The sequence below is a fragment of the Olea europaea genome, chromosome 17, assembly GCF_002742605.1.
Source record: "Olea europaea var. sylvestris chromosome 17, O_europaea_v1, whole genome shotgun sequence".
NCBI classification, from domain to species: domain Eukaryota; kingdom Viridiplantae; phylum Streptophyta; class Magnoliopsida; order Lamiales; family Oleaceae; genus Olea; species Olea europaea.
The window spans coordinates 13,788,443-13,807,012 of NC_036253.1; the positions used below are offsets into that span (position 1 = coordinate 13,788,443).

The 18,570-nt window shown below is 34.6% G+C and overlaps 2 protein-coding genes across 7 annotated transcripts; one reads left to right on the plus strand and one right to left on the minus strand.

Annotated features, from left to right (window-relative positions):
* The first annotated feature begins 2,754 nt into the window (after window positions 1-2,754).
* LOC111412985 (serine-rich adhesin for platelets-like) lies at window positions 2,755-11,374 on the plus strand. 6 transcript variants are annotated; one of them, XM_023043858.1, is made up of 5 exons: window positions 2,755-2,991; window positions 3,100-3,158; window positions 3,270-6,310; window positions 9,613-10,723; window positions 10,802-11,374. In XM_023043858.1, exons 3-5 carry the CDS (start codon window positions 3,293-3,295, stop codon window positions 10,981-10,983), a joined length of 4,311 nt encoding a protein of 1,436 aa, XP_022899626.1. In that variant the 5' UTR covers window positions 2,755-2,991; window positions 3,100-3,158; window positions 3,270-3,292; the 3' UTR covers window positions 10,984-11,374. The 6 variants fall into 6 exon arrangements, with proteins under 6 accessions (XP_022899626.1, XP_022899622.1, XP_022899621.1 ...); XM_023043854.1 differs by having other exon boundaries at window positions 3,267-6,310; window positions 9,613-11,374; XM_023043853.1 differs by having other exon boundaries at window positions 9,613-11,374.
* A 508-nt stretch (window positions 11,375-11,882) lies between these two features.
* Window positions 11,883-15,301, minus strand: LOC111412987 (leucine-rich repeat protein 1-like). Its single transcript, XM_023043859.1, has 6 exons — window positions 14,918-15,301; window positions 13,706-13,777; window positions 13,316-13,459; window positions 12,982-13,053; window positions 12,825-12,896; window positions 11,883-12,141 (listed from the first exon to the last, which is right to left on the minus strand). The coding sequence occupies exons 1-6, from the start codon at window positions 15,136-15,138 to the stop codon at window positions 12,069-12,071; spliced, it is 654 nt and encodes a 217-aa protein (XP_022899627.1). The 5' UTR covers window positions 15,139-15,301; the 3' UTR covers window positions 11,883-12,068.
* Between the last annotated feature and the right edge of the window lie 3,269 nt (window positions 15,302-18,570).

Sequence of the window (18,570 nt, forward strand, 5' to 3'; positions counted from 1 at the left end):
TACCTCAAATGTAAAATATTTGTTTTAATGCAATTTCCTAGGCCTGCCATGAACGTTTCTTGTAGATTTTATTTTGTACTTTTCAGGTCCTTGTTCCCTCTAATTTCTCCTTCCCCAGCAGTAGGGCTGTAGGCAAAAATTGCCAAATCGAAAAATCGAATCGAAATCGTATTTTAGAAACCGTCGATTTGGTGTCACGTGGACCGGTCAACAAAATGGTTTTGAATCAAAACGGTTTGGTTTTGGTTTGAGAATTTTAATTGCTGTTTAAAATCAAATTGAATCTGCGAAAAAATGAATTTTTTTGAAAATTTATTCAAATATGTAAAATTCAATAGTTTTGTGTGTATTTTTGTCAATTTCTAATTTTTTAAGACAAATATATTATTATTATCCAATAATTCTAATTTATATCTAATAATCTCAAAATTAACATAATGTATTGAAAGCTCTTTTCCTCTTCAGAATTTAGATGAATTTCAGTCGACGCTCAACAGTCTTGAGCTACTAGCACACCACACTTCTTTTTTAGATTTTTCACGCTTCTTTAAAGTTGAATTGAAATCCATTATCCTAAATCGGAGACAAGAGATCTTAAACCTTCGGTGATAATATTTGCTACGAATAAAGTTTTAGTTCAATAATTTTTTTAGAGCAAACTAAGGTAAGAATCTAAAATTAAATGTGTTTCGTTACATCGTTCAAACATAAACTTGTGAAATTGTTTTGTTTAGATATTATAAATAATTATTTTATTATTGTGGTTGGTTATTTTTTTTGTTTAATCAGTATTTTCAAATATGATGATCACGAAGTCTTGTTGAATATTATTATGTATTTTTGGGCCTTATATCTAGTTTAGTAGACTTGTATTGTAACGTTATTGTATCGTCATTAGCCTAAAAAAATGTGAACAAAAATGAAAAAAATCATGTTTTAGTTTATTGTGAATTCACTCTGATTTAATTGATATTTAAATTTATAGTAGATATATTTAACCCATGTTTGAACCATATTTTTCAAATCATCATAATGAGAAAATTGACCGTTGGAGAGGAGGTTGGGTCTCACACATGAAATAACAGGTCAACAAAGGCGATTGGACTTGTGGGATAGCGGTCCAAATTTTCATTTTTTTTGTTACAAAAATTTGGTTGAAACAAGGACTTAGTTTATTTTAGATTTATTATTAGTAAGATATAAATATATATTAAATTCAATGAATTAATGACATAAAAGTAGATGAGCAAAAAAATATATGATGAAACTGACGGTTTAAAATAGGACCAAATCGCTAGGTTTAGATTTGGTTTTTCTTTTTTTTTTTCTTTTTTTTTTTTTTTTTTTTTTTTTTTTTTTTTTTTTTTTTTTTTTTTTTTTTTTTTTTCAAACCTTTCAAAATGGTTTGCTTTAGGTTTGGGTTTTTCTCAAATTGGTTTAAGCGGTTTGATTTGGAAATATTTCAAAAATCGCTAAAATCGAACCGTTTACCCCCCTACGCAGCAGCAGGCCTTTGAGGTTGTCATACCATCAATTTTATATATCATTACTCCAATTGATTGATCATAGGTTAGCTCCTATTTGGTGCGGTTAAAATCAGGTGTTTAATATATTTTAATAAAAATTAATAAAATGTATGGTTGAAAAAGTGATAAAAGTTGTTGTTCTATGAAATATATAGTTAAAATTAATTGTTGATTTTGAAATTTTTATCGACTTTTTATCAAATCTCTCGTCTTGTTAGAATAAGCAACACAACCAGTTTCAACGTAACACACTGTGCACAATGTAATCAATGTGCTTTTGTGGTGGAAGATTATATAATTTGGGGCCATTAAGCGTTGTGTATCGAACTTGAGCCATCCATAATCATGTAGTTATGGTACTTTTGAACCAAAAAAAGCGAAAATCGCACAAGAAAAGAGCAATAGATCGATCAGGTTAAGCAACCTTAACCAACCCTGCAACGTCTTATATGCACAAAAAATTCAAAAAAAAAATTCCCAAATGATTTCATTTCCGAAGCATGTTAGGAGTCATTTTCGTAATTAATTTCATCGACAAATAAATAAGATTTGCATAGGAACTTTTTTTTTCTTTTTATATTACATTTTGAAAAAATTCTCTTGGCCTCGGTGATCATGGTCTGTGATCTCGAATCCCAGCCGTTTGATGAATTTTTTTTCCAATCATAACAATGTCATCCATCTAATTCAATCATAAATGATCAATCCAACGGATTAGATTCATCATTAACATACAGATTACCATAAATTCCATTTCATTAGAGTAAAATAATGGTTTGTATTAATGAAGGGGAACTTTTGATTGCAGGTCATACAACTTAATGTTTATTTCATATTGGCCACTCAACTCTCAAAAAGCATAATTTTAAAAAAATTATAGCGAATCCCAAACAAAGGCAAAGTGTTAATGTATCATTTGCTACCATGAATGGTTTGCCCTTTAAAAAAATGTAGAATTTTTACTTTTTACAGCATAAATTGTGTTGTTAAAATGTTAATATGAATTTAGTTGGTCAAATAGCCAATTCTATCAGCGTCGATAAACTACTAGAGACGGGATCGTTAAATTGGAGAAAAAAAAATTAAAATGATCAGACTGAGGTAAATTAAAGTTAGGTGACTATCATGAAACAAACATGTAAAATAGATGACCTCCGTTGAAATTTTTCGTTAAATCCAATTATTTTAATAATAATATTTCTTTTGAATAACAGAACACAAAGTCGAGAATTGAATAAGATCCCAACTTTTCATTTTTATTTTCACATTATTTTTCTTTTCTTTTGGGTACCCCATTTCGCATTTTACAATTCAATACTAAAAACTCGTACAAAACATTGCTCTTATAGCTGTAGTGGAGGTGAAAAGGAAAGAAAAAAGTTCGAAGGATTGTATTTATGTGAAGTAAAGGATTTTTTTGATTTTACACTTACAATTTTGGGATATTGATCTGTATTTTGAGTCGGTAAAGTTGAATTCTTTCCAATTGTTATAAAATTCTTCACTTTTTTGTCGACGATGAATTTTTTTACCTTCTGGGAAGACTTATCTTCCTCTGTTTTTGGCTTTTCAGGTACTGATTGAGTCATAGTCTGATATATTTAGATTCTCATTTCAATTGATTTGTAAAAGGTGCGTTCTAGATGAGTATAACTTTAAAATTGTTTGTTGTTTTCAGGGAAGTTAATGACTGATCTGATATAAATTTTATTGCTTTGTTTCTGAATTTTATCATTGTAGCAGATTTGAAAGTAAGAATTGAGAAAATGGCTGTTGGATTATCTGAAATTGGAGTTAAAATGAGAAAAGTTATGATCTGTACAATCAGAGGGTGTTTTAGATCAGTTTGCAGTCATCCTTTTCTTGTGGGTTTTTTGTGTTTCTTGATATTTCTGCACAGATCATTTCCTTTTGCGTTTTCATTGTTGGTGTCTGCGTCTCCTATTCTTGTTTGCACTGCTGTTTTGCTTGGAACCCTTTTGAGTTTTGGGCAACCGAATATACCTGAAATTGAAAGAGAAGAGAAAACAACCCATGGGATTGTATCTTTGAAAACTGGGGTCTCTGGAAATTCTACTGTTGTTGAGAGAAATGAGAGCTACTCTGTTGAGAGATATGACGATATAAGAAGGGATGCAGTAGAGAAGTTGACAAAGCAATTGAGTTCGGAAGCTGGTAAAACTAGTGACGTTGATGGAGATGATAGTTTGGATGATACTGCACCGTTGATTGGGGAAAGGTCCCGCAAAACTGAAAGGGAAAATAAGATAATTGAGGAAGCACAAAGAGAGTCGGGTGATTTGAGACATGAGCAGGAGAGAGAATTGAAAGAAGAGAAACTTGGTAATGAGAAACTTTTGGAGAATCAGTATTCTTCTATTCCGAATGATGAACCTCTTGAGTCAGATGACGATAAATCACAAGCAGATTCTTTTGATTCGGAGAGAGTAAATGTAGATTCTCTGGATTCTCCTCCTCGGTCACCTTGGACACGAATACAAGAAGTAAACGAGGAGGAGAAAGAAGAGAATGAGGCTTTAGATTCTGAGTCTGATATGACCGAGAGTTCCTCTCCAGATGCTTCAATGACTGAAATAATTCCGATGCTTGATGAGCTTCACCCACTTTTGGATGAAGCTGCTCCACAACCTGTTCATTTGTCTCATGATGGATCTGATGCAGCATTAGAACGTTCTCCAAAATCCAGTACTGGCAGTCATGAGTCAGATGATGAAACCGAAAATCATGACCTAGAAGTTGCTGATGATGATAAAGAAGAAGCTGAAGATGACGATGAAGAAGACACACAAGGAGACAGAGAGGAGCAGACAAAATCTGCTATTACGTGGACTGAGGAGGACCAAAAAAATCTGATGGATCTGGGAAGCTCTGAGCTCGAAAGGAATCAGCGGTTAGAAAATTTAATTGCAAGGAGGAGAGCAAAGAAAAATATGAGTGTGTTGCCGGAAAAGAACTTGATAGACTTAGAAAGTGTTGATCTTCCATTCAACATTGCACCAATTTCAACAAGAAGGCATAACCCATTTGACCTCCCTCATGATAATTCTGGGCTACCTCCAATTCCTGGTTCTGCTCCATCTATTTTATTACCAAGGCGAAATCCTTTTGATATTCCTTATGACTCAAGTGAAGAGAAGCCAAATCTTGTAGGAGATGATTTCAGAGAGGAATTTATGATGTTTCAACCAAAGGAACTGGCTTTCCGTAGACACGAGAGTTTTAATGTGGGACCCTCAATTTTTGCTCCAAACAGGCAAGAGAATCGGGATATCAAATTAAGGCCATATTTTGTGCCGGAAGGGATGGTTTTAGAAGCAACAAGCTTTTCACCATTTCAGAGACAATCAAGTGAACTTAGTGACTCTAAGGTGAGTTCTGTTCCTGAAACAGAATCTACTGGTTCGGTCGGGGATCTGGAAGATGGAAAGCTGGCAGAAGAAGATCTTTCTGAGGAAGCAGAGGTGATTTCCAAGACCAAAGATGTCATTGAAGAGGTCATATCTCAGGAGACAGAGCTGATTTCTGAGAATGAAGACAGTGTTGAAGAAGATATACCTCAGGAACCAGAGTTGATCTCCAAAATTGAGGATGTTTCCGAGTTTGTTGGACATGGAAGCCAATCTTCTGAAGAAGTAGAATCCTTGGAGTTAGACCAAGTTGAAAAGAGAGATGCTGATGTTGATGAGCTTGATATTCAATTAGGAGATGTCGAAAATCATTATGAAGAAGGTAATGTAGCAGGATCGGAGGAAGTCCAAGCAACTGAATTTCATTCATCTGTAGAAGCTTCTGAACAGAGATATAATAGTAGTTCAAGCTCTTCATCATTGTCAGAAGTGAGTGAAAGGATCTTTAATGAGAAAGAAGGTGACATTTTATTGACATTGGAGGAAAGGAGAGACGCTTTTCCTGAAGGGCAAGACATTTCAACCCAACCTTCACTAGAAAGTGCTGATCTCAATATTGCTAGTACATCAGTTGGTGACAATCCATACAAGGATCCTGTTTATGATTCAAGCCCCCAAGCATGTAGGAAGAACCTTTCTTTGTCCTCTACGTCCTCTGATGTGCATGTAGAGTCTGAACTTGGTATGCTGCCTGAGTTGGTTAAGCGGAGTGTTTCTTTTATTGAAAGAGAATCTGAAGGGAGTTGCCAGAAGATGGAGGACAGTTCTAATAACGTAGAGATGTTGACTGAATTTCCAAAGCTGCATCCAGTAAATAAAAATGAAGTAGGGACAAAGAATCTTGTGGATATAAGAAAGCATGATATTATGGACTCTGATTTCTCTGGAGTTGACCAAATTCATGTAGAATCGTCTGCTAGAGCTTCAATGGAAGAAAATATTTCTTATCAACACACTAGTTATCAGCATGCACAAGGTGGAGTATCAAGTTTCGATGGAGATAGTCATGTCATGGTCCACCCTGTTGCAGAGCAGACTTTCAAGTCATCTACAGATAAGATCTTGGGTCAATCGGAGGAGCAAAAACATTCTTTGATTTCTGAGCAAGCTTCAGTTACTCAACTCAATACACCTCCTTTCATGCTTCAATTGTCTGACGAAGGTTCATTTGACAAGGAAGAAGCTGTTCGGTCTGCTCAGGACCAGGTCCCATCATCTGATTCTGATGTGAAATTTGATGCGGGTTTTCACAATGAAGCAGAGGAGAAGCTGATTTCTTCACATTATTCAAAGGAAAAATCAAATTCTCACCCTGATGATGAACTGGATTTCACGGATAAACCAACGATTGAGCAGGTATGTCAAACTATATAATTCTACTATTTCCTCTTTTTTTGTTGTTCAAGGCATGGGCCATGGAAACATTATTGCATCTAATGTACAGGAAAATCTGTACAATTCACTGTATGAGTGCCGGCTATAATTTATAAACCAGTCCCTATTGGTTTCCTTGGATAAAATGGAGATTTGTTCAATTTATATAATACGCTAAAATGGCAACTTTATGAGGGCAATGGTCCAATGTCAAGAACCAACTACAAAGCTAGCAAGTGCTGGCACAAACAGTCTGGTATTAATACCACTCTACGTTTGCCTAAATAATTACTAATTATGTTGTCTTTTTAGAAATTGATTCTCAAGCATGAGTCAGAAGACTCTAATTTCTGTGAATTCGTATTAAACGGTTCATCTGAAGTACATGTTTCATATGTAGAATTGGACTGACGTTGATAATATAACGAACAAGATTTTAGCTTTTTTTCTTCCCTTAATGATGTACAGCCCCATTTGGTAGAGATCTTTTGATAATAGATTTTGTGAAAAGTGAATTTTTTTTGGAGAATGTGGGTAAAAAATAGGGAAACGTTACGGATCAACTTGCAAATTATTTTATTGAGAGATTGCATGGTTGAAAGTGAGTTTGGAGAAAAATGATGGCCAAACTAGGGCACAATGTCTTCCTACCAAACCTGCTATAAGTGTCTACTTGCACTTGCTTGTATAATTAGATTCAACATCTTCATTGCATAATGGAAAGTGTCTTGATTACTAACCTGTTGTTAAATTCGAGTGAGACTTACACTCTTAACATTTTTTTAATATTATTCCAAATATTTAATAGCATGGGCACATAAATGAGTGTGTGAGAGTTAATATATTGACATATATTACACCTATGTTCCGAGGATGTTATCTGTTTAATGCTCTTAAGGTAAACAGCTTGTGAAAGATAAAAATGAAACCATAAGTTTAGGTCTTGCTCTGCAAAGAAAATGTGGATGTGTGGTTTGGGATGTTGGCTTTCTATTTCATTTAATTTTCTCTTCCAAGAATAGTCAGTTCTGTTTAGCATAAGAAACACCATCTGGTATCTTGAGAAATGCTTAATCGCCTTATACAAATACGGAGTGAAGCTCCCATCCCACCACTGCCTGCACAAACCAACCATTAACCCAGAAAAAGGGGTGAAATGAATTGATAGTTGAAGCTATGTGATTGATATTCTATGGACTAAGAGATTTAGTCAAAGACTACTTTAAATTATGTTTGTTTAGATTGATTTGCCAAAAAGCTTGTCTTTCTGGGAAGCTCTTTACTATTTAACTTGTTGGAGTCAAGTTGTCTTAACAGGGAGAAATGGAAATTCTAAGGAGTGAAGAAATCTAGTCGAAGATTAATATGATTAAATTGTGTTTGTTTAGATTGAATTAGATTAGCTTCAATATTTTGATAAGTTTGTAGTTTAAATTGAGATTCTTGCTCTAAAGGGAATCTAGGATTTCCAATTTACTAAGAAAGAAAAAAACTACTAATTATTGAATATTTATATTGTGAAATATTTTTTTCCAAATTCCGATGTTATTCTTACCTCTTTCTGTGTCTTTCTGCACCGCTGTGATTTTGAAGATGTCTTGTGTTAAGGTAACTGATTCTGGAATTGGGTGTAGAGGTCAAAAGGGTCGAAAATTTCTGGATTCTAGGATGAGTCAGTCTTCCCAACTGGGCATCAATTACAGAAAAACGAATTTATAGGGATATGAAATTTGCAGCACCTTCATTCCTTTAGGGTGGTGTTTATTGTAAATCTAAGTCTTATTGAAATAAGCTCGATCTATTTTCAGTACAATGTTGTCAATTTCTGCAACAGAAATGATAAGTAACACTGTTAGCTATATTTAACTTCCCTTATATGGAAGCTACGCTCTTTGTAAACTTGAAAACATGGTGCAACCTTCGTGTTCTAGTTAACAAATCTGAGAAGGGTGTAGTATGGAGACAATTCCTAGGAGAGTGATTTTGGTCCATAGAAGTGAGGATACGCCATGAACATCATGATGAAATACACGTTCGCCTAAATTATGAAGAAAGTTTGACACCATATGACCGACAAGATTAGGAGATTGTGAATGCTGCTTCAATGTGGATATCAATACATCTTCATGTGAGGAAAAGTTCTCCTCAAAAATAGTACCTTCATCCTGAGAAATACTAAAAAACTGCATCTTAATGCACGTCACAGATTATCTTTATGTGTTAATCTGCTAAGTTTTCTAGTAATACATTTGTAGTCCGCAAATCATTTCCTCAAGCTATGCATATATCCCTTATGCGATGTCAATTCTTTTAGATCGGTGATTTAACAAAATACAAAAAACACGACCATAATAATGTGTCACTCTTGTAAGGAGAAATGAGAGGATTTCCTTGTTATTCTTGAAGCTAGAACCTCAGGATAGGCTTGAAACTTTTTATCATGTTCTCTGGAAGAAGTGTGTGTGGACACCTTCACAGAATGGATTGTGGACAGGATTTATGGAAGAAAAGAAGAAAGTTAGACTGGAAGGGAGATATATGCTGTGCATTGTGATATATGTACCTTCATTCTCTAAATTCTTGACTGGAGCCTAATGGGGCATATGTACCTCTAATGATGGTTGAAAAGTGACGGAATTATTCAACTTTGGTGTTTGCTCATTCTGCTTTGTTTTTGGTAATGGAAGAAAAATAAAAAGGTTCCATACTCTGTTAGAACTTATTTAGCTCTCTTTATGGCAACCATTTATCTATAGTTCCAGTTTATTAGCTACATTTGGTTATAGGGGTTGATTTATTTTCTTATGGATGTTATGATATCAATTATGATGATTGAACTTGACCTCAAACAGAATGTGTGAACCACATCTGGATTTGCGCTTTCTAGTTCATATATCTTATATTCTTGAGACACCCGTTACCATTATGACAGGCATTATTTTTCTAACTACTAGAATCCTGAGATTAGTTTTCCTTTTAAAACACAACATTATTTATTGAATGTATTGGCAGAATTTTTAAATTAAGACTTTCTTTGCACATTTTTGACAAAATTAGTCTGCACTTGATGTGAAAGGAACAGTAGTTAAAATTTGATCTATCAGAGAGAGAGAGAGAGTTGTAGTATAAGAAATTGATTATTGTTTCAGTTCTCTGCTTCGGCATTTCTGCTGTTTCCACGCGCTATTGTAATCTATTGTGTAATTTCTGTATTATGATTGTGCACTGCATGGCCATGCTATGCTGCAGGAAAAAAACTAAAGATCTTGTCTGAAATGATATAGGAGGCACCTCATACCTTGGTCCAGTCAATTGAGGAAGCAATAACTAAAGACAGCTCGAGCATCCCAGACGTTAAGGAGCTATATTCTGAAATTTCGTCAAATTTTATTTCCCCTCAATTGGAGGCTCACGAAATGAAAACAGCAGCAAGTTTATCAATTTCAAATACGAGCACCATTGGTGAAGTTGGAAATGGTGATACAATTCCGGCATTAGATAATTGCAATTTTCCAGCTGAAGCAATTAGTTCTTGTGTCGATGAACAGATTATGGTTGAAGACACGGGCGAGATAGAGGAAATTGATGGACTGCTATCAGAATTGGATGCAGTTGGTGACTTCAATGTCAATCAGTATCAAACAAGCTTCAACAAGTTTGAGGGACCCGTGGATTCTTCCGAAGAAAGCTTGACTTCGCCACATGAGGCTACTGGCACAATTGAACATATTGATTCATCAAATAGGGAGTTTGTTGCAAGGGATGTCGAAAACCTTATTCATCCAAAATCATCCGAAGAAGAATCACTCCCTCCGAAGGAAAGTGAAGACAATTTGAATTCTGAAGAAAATAATTCTAGTATGCCTGTAGTTGAAGTGCAATCCATTGAAGATGTTGAATATATGTTTAAGAAATCAACATTGATGGAAACTGAAGTCATGGTTGCAGAGCCAGAGATGTCCCATCAAGATGAAGTTGATGTAGATGTCAATTCTCGAATGACTGATCTCAAAGCACAAACACTTCAAGATATTGATTTGGCATTTAAACAAATGTGCGAGAGAGAAAATGAGAAGCCTGTAGTTGTTCAGCTACCTGATACTGAACTGATAGTCGAAGAAACTAAAGTTGAGTGTTCAGCGGATGGAATATTAACGAACACCAAGATTGAACTACCAACTCTTGATGTTACATCGACTGAAGATTTCACGTTGGTTCGTACCAAAGTCCATGATGGTATTGTTCAGCAAAGTACCCTACCAGATTCACTTGGCGATGCTCCGCATGTGATGGATTCCAGAAACATGCAAGGGACCACTTCAGAATTGCAGGCTGTGGAAACAATGCCTTCAGAAGATGTTGATTTGGAGAAACGGTTGAAGCCGAATTCTGAAGATGGACCTGCTAAGTTCAAGGTGTATGAACTAAGTTTGTCCAACGAGTATGCCGAAGCTGAATCAAGTATGAAAGAAGATGGCGTAAAAGAAATGGATGCGGTTGCTGCTGAAGAGCCTGATCCTGAACTTGAAACACCTAAAAACACAAGTTCAACTACGTCCGGTACACAGAAGGAGAAACAATACCAAAAGTCGAGGTCAAGTTCAAGCTCAAGCTCGAGCTCTGACTCAAGTTCAAGTGATTCCGACAGAGAGTAAGAAAGCGAATAAGATTGAGAAGATAATGGTGTTTCATGTACCTTTTTTGTGTTTTTCCTTGACGGTATTGGGTTTTTGTTCGTGTTGATTCAAGTGATTAGCGAGATGGTGACTTCCTTCAAGAATGTGCTTTTTTTTATTTCTTGGAGTTCTTCAGCGTGGCTAGATTTTCCTTCCTCGGGTTGTTTTTGGTTTTGAAACTTGTTTCTGCCTTAAAAATTGTTGTATACTGCATTTGTTGACATAAACTTACCATTTGAGCAAAGTGTTCTTAAAATATGTGGAGACCTTATTTTAGTTTGTCAATGTCTCCTAATATACTGGATTTGTTGATGTAAAAGTTACAGTTGGAGTGAGCTTTTTTTAATTAATTATGTGCAGATATTACTTCTGTCAATGAATGCCTGTCATTCGTAAAAATTGCACTCCTATTCGTCTTTCTGAACAAATAAGATTTGCTGGGAGTTTATCTCTTCCCTCCTAAACATGCCTAGATTTTGTATGTTGTGCACTTCATTTTTATCTTTCCCAACAAAAATTGTTGTGGATTTCAAGAACATATGTTTTGCTTCGCTACAAAGGCGAGGNTTGTGCACTTCATTTTTATCTTTCCCAACAAAAATTGTTGTGGATTTCAAGAACATATGTTTTGCTTCGCTACAAAGGCGAGGAACTCTTCAATTGCACTTCAGCGAACCGTCAATTCAAATCACGACAACTCAAAACTTTGAACTACTCAATTCACAATATCTTCAACTCCGAGTAGGTCCGTCCACCCACTTCATATCTCTCTTTCCCCAACTTGGTCATGGCTTGAGTTTTCGAGTCTCACCACTATCTTCACATAGGACTACACAACTAGAGTTTTTTTCTTGTTGATTGTTCTGTATTAACTTAACTACAGAGAGAATTTTTCCATAAATAACCATGATAAGCATTAATAACAACCTACATAGACAATAGTTCATACGGATAAAATAATATGCATCATAAGGTACAACACGCGACTTCATATGTAAGAAGAAACACACCATTTAGAACAAAGAAGAAATAGCTGCAGCTTTCTGCATCTATTTATAGTTTTCTTACGAGCAGTTGGTATCATAACCAGCCAGTCCTTGCAATTCGGGTCCTTCCAGACGAGGATTGTTCTCAAAGCTGCATGTAAAGAAAACAATGGTTACTCAGTATTGAACCATGGAAACGTTCATTAAAAAAAATCAAATGCCAAAGAAGAAGACAGACCGTGCAAAGAAAGCAAAACCAAGACAAAAGCCCTTGTACAGTCATTTGATTTCAATGCACCAAAAGTCCGCATATATATCAGAAAATGTAAACTAAATATTTGATAATCCACCTCTCAGGAAAGTCTCGACACAATTTTCACCATTTAAAAGTAGAAAAAGGAATTTGACGATCTTAGTCTAGAGGAGAATACATGTCCACGGGTTCTACCATCAGCCTTCTCTAATAGGGCACTCAATCAATCTCCAATCGATCTATTAAGTATCTAAAATGTAAGCAAAGACTTTCTTTTAATAAGGAAAGTTTTTGAACTAAAACTAGTACTTTTTTGGCTAACATTGGTTGGGAAAGTAGTTTGAAAGCAACTTTTTAAACCTAAAAGCATGTTTGGTTAAGCTCAAAAGTTATTTTAATTACTTTTTAGGTTCAGGCAAATATACTCTGTATCCTTAATTCTAAGAACAGAAGCTCACGCACAGAAGCTAGTGCGGTAAACGAGTAAAGATAACAGCATCATATGAACATAACCTGACATTTACTAAATATGAAAATAACCAAAACCATTATTTAAAAGAGTATATATTTTCATATCTTACTTGTCCAATGGGATGTGCTCAAATGAACCAGTAATAGGGATTGGACCACACAAATTGTTATTTGAGACATCACTGTAAAGAGAAATTGTAACATTTTCATTATCCGATAAACAAAAACAAAGTACAAATGGTTGAAACTCAAATCAAATTCACTTACAAAACTTTCAAGCTCGATGTACCAGTAAGTGTCCTTGGGATTGGCCCAGTTAGCCTATTATCATTTAGACGCCTGTCAAAGTAGACCAAAGGTTATTGACTTCGAACCAAATGCTCGAGTTTTCACAAGCGGCTGACCCAAGATGGTCACAAGAGGAAGAGAGATTTAAGCTCTTCATTCTTTAAGTGGTTCAATAAAGAGAAGTTCTGATCACCTTGATCTTGTCATACTAATATAGATGATAATAAAATGTGCAATCTCCAGGCTACTACTCTGAGGAAATAACGACATATGGATCAGATAAAATGGTAGAATATGATGAGCTCAAACTTACAAGAAGACAAGCGATTTCAAATTTCCCAGTGAAGGAGGGATTGTCCCCGATATATTATTGTTGTACAGATCCAAACTTTTTAGGTTCTTCAAGTTACCAAGCTCAGCTGGAATTTTCCCTTGAATGTTATTTTTATAAAGTTCCCTGAAAGATCACAGCTTATTTCAGCATACTTAAGTTGATGTATACAACAGCTAACTGGAATTTAAAAAAATAAATAAATAAATAAATACAGATATAAAAGTAATAAATTACTTTGCATATGCAATTTTGCATACAAAATGCAATGAAATAGCTGGAATCAGCCTTTGTAAGGAAAATCAATATGCTTAGCTTAGCTAAAAGCATCTTCTTATGAGAAAATTAATACTGGAGATGTATAATACTCACAAATACTGCAGATGTTCGAGTTTTCCCAGTTCAGGTACCAGATGACCAGATAAATTTGAGTTGCCAAGATCCCTGCAGAAAATATGACCAAAGTAACATTTTTGGGATGCATAATCATCAAAAAACAAAAGACAAGGCGCAGATACAAGGGGAAACCAATTAAACATAGTGCTGAATTAGAACACTAATTTGTTAGGAAGAGAGACAATGATTTTATAAGTTTCATCAAGTCCCAAAACATCAGGAAGGCATAATATTTCAAAAGATGTTCTCTCAATAATGAACAGAGACAAATGAAAACATCTCAAGTCAAAACATCAGGAAGGCATAATATTTCAAAAGATGCTCTCTCAATAATGAACAGTAACAAACAAAAACATCTCAAGTCAAAACATCAGGAAGGCATAATATTTCAAAAGATGTTCTCTTAATAATGAACTGTGACAAATTAAGACATCTCAAGTCAAACAATGATTCGATATCTCGTGAATAGTATGAAAAAAGTTATGTTTGTCATAAATGAAATATTACATATATCATTTTCCCTTTATGCCCACTTACTTTATTTGATAAGTACTAAAATATATAAATATATTAGTTCTCAAAACCAAATGAGCATGTCAAAGATTAAAACAGTAGATCATGATCAAACATGCAAAACTATTTTGGTGATCCTACAGTGAGTAGCAAACAAAACTCAAAAATAAACTTAGATTATGACCAAATTTGCAAAAACTAATAAGGAAATCCCACGGTGGCAACGCATGCTTACTTGAGTACATGTAGATTAGAAATTAACAAGATGACATCAAATTCTTCCCCTTTTTATTGCTCACAGCTTTATATGTGATTCCCTCTAATATAATCAGATATGTGAATCTTGAAATCAAAATTCTACAGCTAGCCAAACTTTTGGACTGATGAAAACCAGATTCACCAGCATTTGAAATTGCGCTCCAACTGGGAAAAAGATTTAACACCAAATTTCTCAAAAAGACCCTTCATATGCATAGAAATGACAATTGAACTAAAAACGATTAAAAATCTAAAAAATACAGCTTTGCTTTAAATTCCAAGAAAGCAATTAATTCAACACCTAACCATACAAAATTTAACCAATTATTCTACTAAAAAATAACAAATAAAATTCACACACAACATATACATATTAAAGATAGATACACAAATATATATATATATATACACACGTACACGCGAGTGACTTGGCTGTCTTGGTTGCAGGTAACGTGAAACCAGGTGCAAGGGTTAACGAGATTCTGATCCCAGCTCTGAAGCACGTTATCCGGGTCGGACAGGCTCCGGCGAAGCACGTAAAGAGCGTCGCCATCGGAATTCCCACGCGCCATTGGCGCCATTAGTGATGAAGAAATTACAGTTACTGCCACAAACAAAAGCAAATCCCTCCCAGCCATGGTTCCGTTTGAACTAACACTTTTACTGTAAATTCCACTGGGAAATTGGGGTTAGATTTATGCAGTCAAGTATTTTACAGTCTCTCTCTCTCTCTCTCTCTGCGTGTATATATATAGAAGAGAGAGGGGAGAAGAGGGGAGAGAGATGAATTATTATTGGAGAATCGATTTTGGGAATGGGGGAGAGGAAAAAATGGAATCTTTTCTTTTAAAAATTGTAAGAAAAAAACATTTTTTTTTTAGAAACCATTTTTTTTTTTCATTTTTACAATAAGGCCCAGTTTGATTGCAACATTTTCCATGAAAAAATGTCATATCCAATGAAAATAATTTCCACTTCGACTGTTTGATTTGCATATAGAAATGTAATTCGAATTCTTATACACAATTATTTAAAGCACGTTTTTGATCGATTTCATAGAAAACGAATTCTTATCGGTACGATGGTTTTTTGTTTTCCAATTTAGGTGGAATTCTTTTTCCTTTTCCTCCTTCGCAATCAAACGGGGCCTTAGTTATATGAGAAAAAATAAATGGAAAAAAATGTGGATTGAAGAAAAAATTATTTCTTTTGCCAATTATTTAAGTTGAGTGGAATTGGTTACTCTTTCCCCCATGAATTTTAGTCAATTAAAAATATCTCCACTATGGATTTGAAATTTGACTTGATCATAAAAGATGGCTATGAGAGGTCACCATAGCATTTCTCATATTCCCACTATTTCAATGGGAATTGAATTCTTGTACCCATCATATTTTTTGACTAAGCTTAAAAGATTTACTTATAGGGGAATAAATTTTAAAATAAATTCAACTTTTTAAGATTCTGAATGAATAAGAAGCTAATTTTTTAAGTTTTAAATTTTCTCTCGATAAGAAGTCTCGAAATGAATAAGAGATTAGCTTTTTAAGTTTGGATTCCGTATTGACAAGATGTCTCGAAATGAATAAGGAGCCACCTTTTAAACTTTAGACTTCGTGTGAACTCTTCTCGAAATTAATAAGAATCCATTTTTTTGATTTTCAAATTTTTGCCTCGACAAGATGCCTTGAAATATATAAAAACCAGTGTATCATGTTTCAATCTCTGCTTAGTATGACACTTTGGCAAAAAGAAAAGAGAGAGAAGTGCAATGATAACATAAAACTTGTAGTTTTAATATTTCAGTATTAAAACCAAAGCAATATAAAAAACTCTTCAACCCACATAAATATGAAAATTGGATTTGAGGGAATGATGTTTTATTTATGAATAATTATAGCTTACGTGAATGTCACGTCTACTACGAAAATAGTTCAATCGTGAGTCAACATGTCATGGAATAAATTACACCTCGATCGTTGATGCTTGCCTGAACTAAGGAATATGTAGGATTTAACACTTCATCTGAAATTATGATTAGAGGTCTCAAACAACCTAAGACGTGGATGAAGCTCTTCTTAGTGAAAAATCCTACAAAGCACCGATATTAGTGTACCATGTCTTTGCATGAAAGCAGAGTGTTTCTGAGCCATAAGCAAATATCATGAAAATAGAAATATCAATAAATTTTGAAAATGAGAACTTAATCATGATTCCAACTAAATAAAGAAGATGTCAAATCATAAAAATGATTAAAAACTTAATCATCAATCTTCTATATATTGGCCATTGCACAATTAAGAGCAAGAATTTCAAATACAAGAAATTTAATAGGAAATTTTATGGTGAAATTCTGAGAAGAAAAAATACGTTTGATTTTAAGACATTTTATCTTACTTTCTAAGCCAACAAATTTTTCAAAGTACCATCCCCCCCACTCCCCCCCCCCCCCCCCCCCCCCAGAGTTTTAACCAATTCAAAAGGGTAAAAAGGTATCTTTGCTATTTAACCCTATAAAACAATTAAAATAAATAACTAAAACAAAATAAAATTGAAAAACTATTCACCTCCTTCTTCAACCCACCCCACCCCACCCCACCCCAAACCACAGTGCAAATCCACCAAAATTGCACTGGAGAAGTTGTCGGAGTCTCATCACCTCTTGTCGAAAGGCTTATTTACGCATATGGGCGTTGATTTGTTCTATAGAAAGGAAGCGCATATCTATAATACACTGCTACAATTGCCATTAAGATGGTCATCAAGTCTGTCAAAGAAGGTGTAGAAGAGATTTTCTTTAAGCATTTCGTAGTAGTGTTAGATGTCCTTAGTGCATTCCATTGGATTTGGACGGCAGGAGTCGATTTCACGCCACCACCCCTGCAAATCTGTATATAATTTTTAGTCACCCGATTGTTTCAGTTGAGTCACCCATCATCGTAGTTCATATATTTGCAAAGTGTCAATGCTGTCAAAGCAAGTGGTTGCAATGGCATCCCATACCGCCTTTGTCGTGGGAAATCTAATGAAGTTTCCAATGAAGACCGAATCCATGGAATTAATTTAACGACAATTTCAAGATGGCATTGTCAGTTCTCTATCTTCAAAAAGCAGGATCAGTTTGTAGCGACGGTGGTGAGTCTCTATCTTCAAAGAGAGGGCCCGCCAACGAATGTCTTGTTTCGGTGGATTTGGACGGTGGGGTGGATTGAAGAAGGAGGTGAATAGTTTTTCAATTTTATTTATTTTAATTTTATTTTAGTTATTTATTTTAATTATTTTATAGGGTTAAATAGCAAAGTTACCCTTCTATATTGGACAAAACTCAATTTTATTGGTTAACTAATGGTCAAATGGATAATTTTGATCCCAGGTGCATATTTTTTAAAGGTTTGGGTCTGTGGATAGTATAAATTAAAGATAGGGTAAAATGTACAAACAATTGAAAGGTTAGGGACGGCTGCTGCAATTTTCTCGGGAGAAAAATGAAAATAAAGAGAGAAAAAGGCAGAAAAGGAAATTCGGTGTATATTCGTGTATCTACTAGTCTGCATACAAAGCTGACTTTTTTTGTCCAAAAACCAGCCCCCCAGTAGTACAAATTACAGAACGCTCTGTCTTTTCTCTCTAACGTCTTCAATTATCACCAGAGCAAAGAATCAAGAAAAAATGGCGGAACAGTTGACGGAGGATCAGATCTCTGAGTTCAAGGAAGCATTTAGCCTCTTTGACAAGGATGGCGATGGTTTGATCTTTCTTCTATTTATCTCTTTTTTAATAATTTTGACACACACCCCCTATAAGGTTTTTGTGTGTTTTTGTTTGGATTTTGGATATGGGTTTTTTTATTTCCATGGGGAATTTTTTGTTTCGTTGATTGATTATGAATATTGCAGCGGCTTTGAATTAGCTACTAGCCTATTCTTACTATGAATTGAATGGGAGGATAAAAATTTTAGGTCAAGGACCCAAATTTTTTGATGACTTGTTTGATTTTAGGTCATTTATCTGAACAGAATACTTTTACAGTTTTGAAATTTGATGAAAATACTTAGTTCTTGTATAATCAG

Excerpts from the sequence above, each read along its gene's own strand:
- LOC111412985 (XM_023043855.1), top strand. The coding sequence starts at position 3,293 with ATGGCTGTTGGATTATCTGAAATTGGAGTTAAAATGAGAAAAGTTATG. Across the intron at positions 6,311-9,612 it reads ATAAACCAACGATTGAGCAG|GAGGCACCTCATACCTTGGT; the intron begins GTATGTCAAACT and ends GAAATGATATAG.
- LOC111412987 (XM_023043859.1), bottom strand. The coding sequence starts at position 15,138 with ATGGCTGGGAGGGATTTGCTTTTGTTTGTGGCAGTAACTGTAATTTCT. Across the intron at positions 12,897-12,981 it reads ACATCGAGCTTGAAAGTTTT|TGATGTCTCAAATAACAATT; the intron begins GTAAGTGAATTT and ends TTCTCTTTACAG. Across the intron at positions 12,142-12,824 it reads GAGCACATCCCATTGGACAA|CTTTGAGAACAATCCTCGTC; the intron begins GTAAGATATGAA and ends CTTTACATGCAG.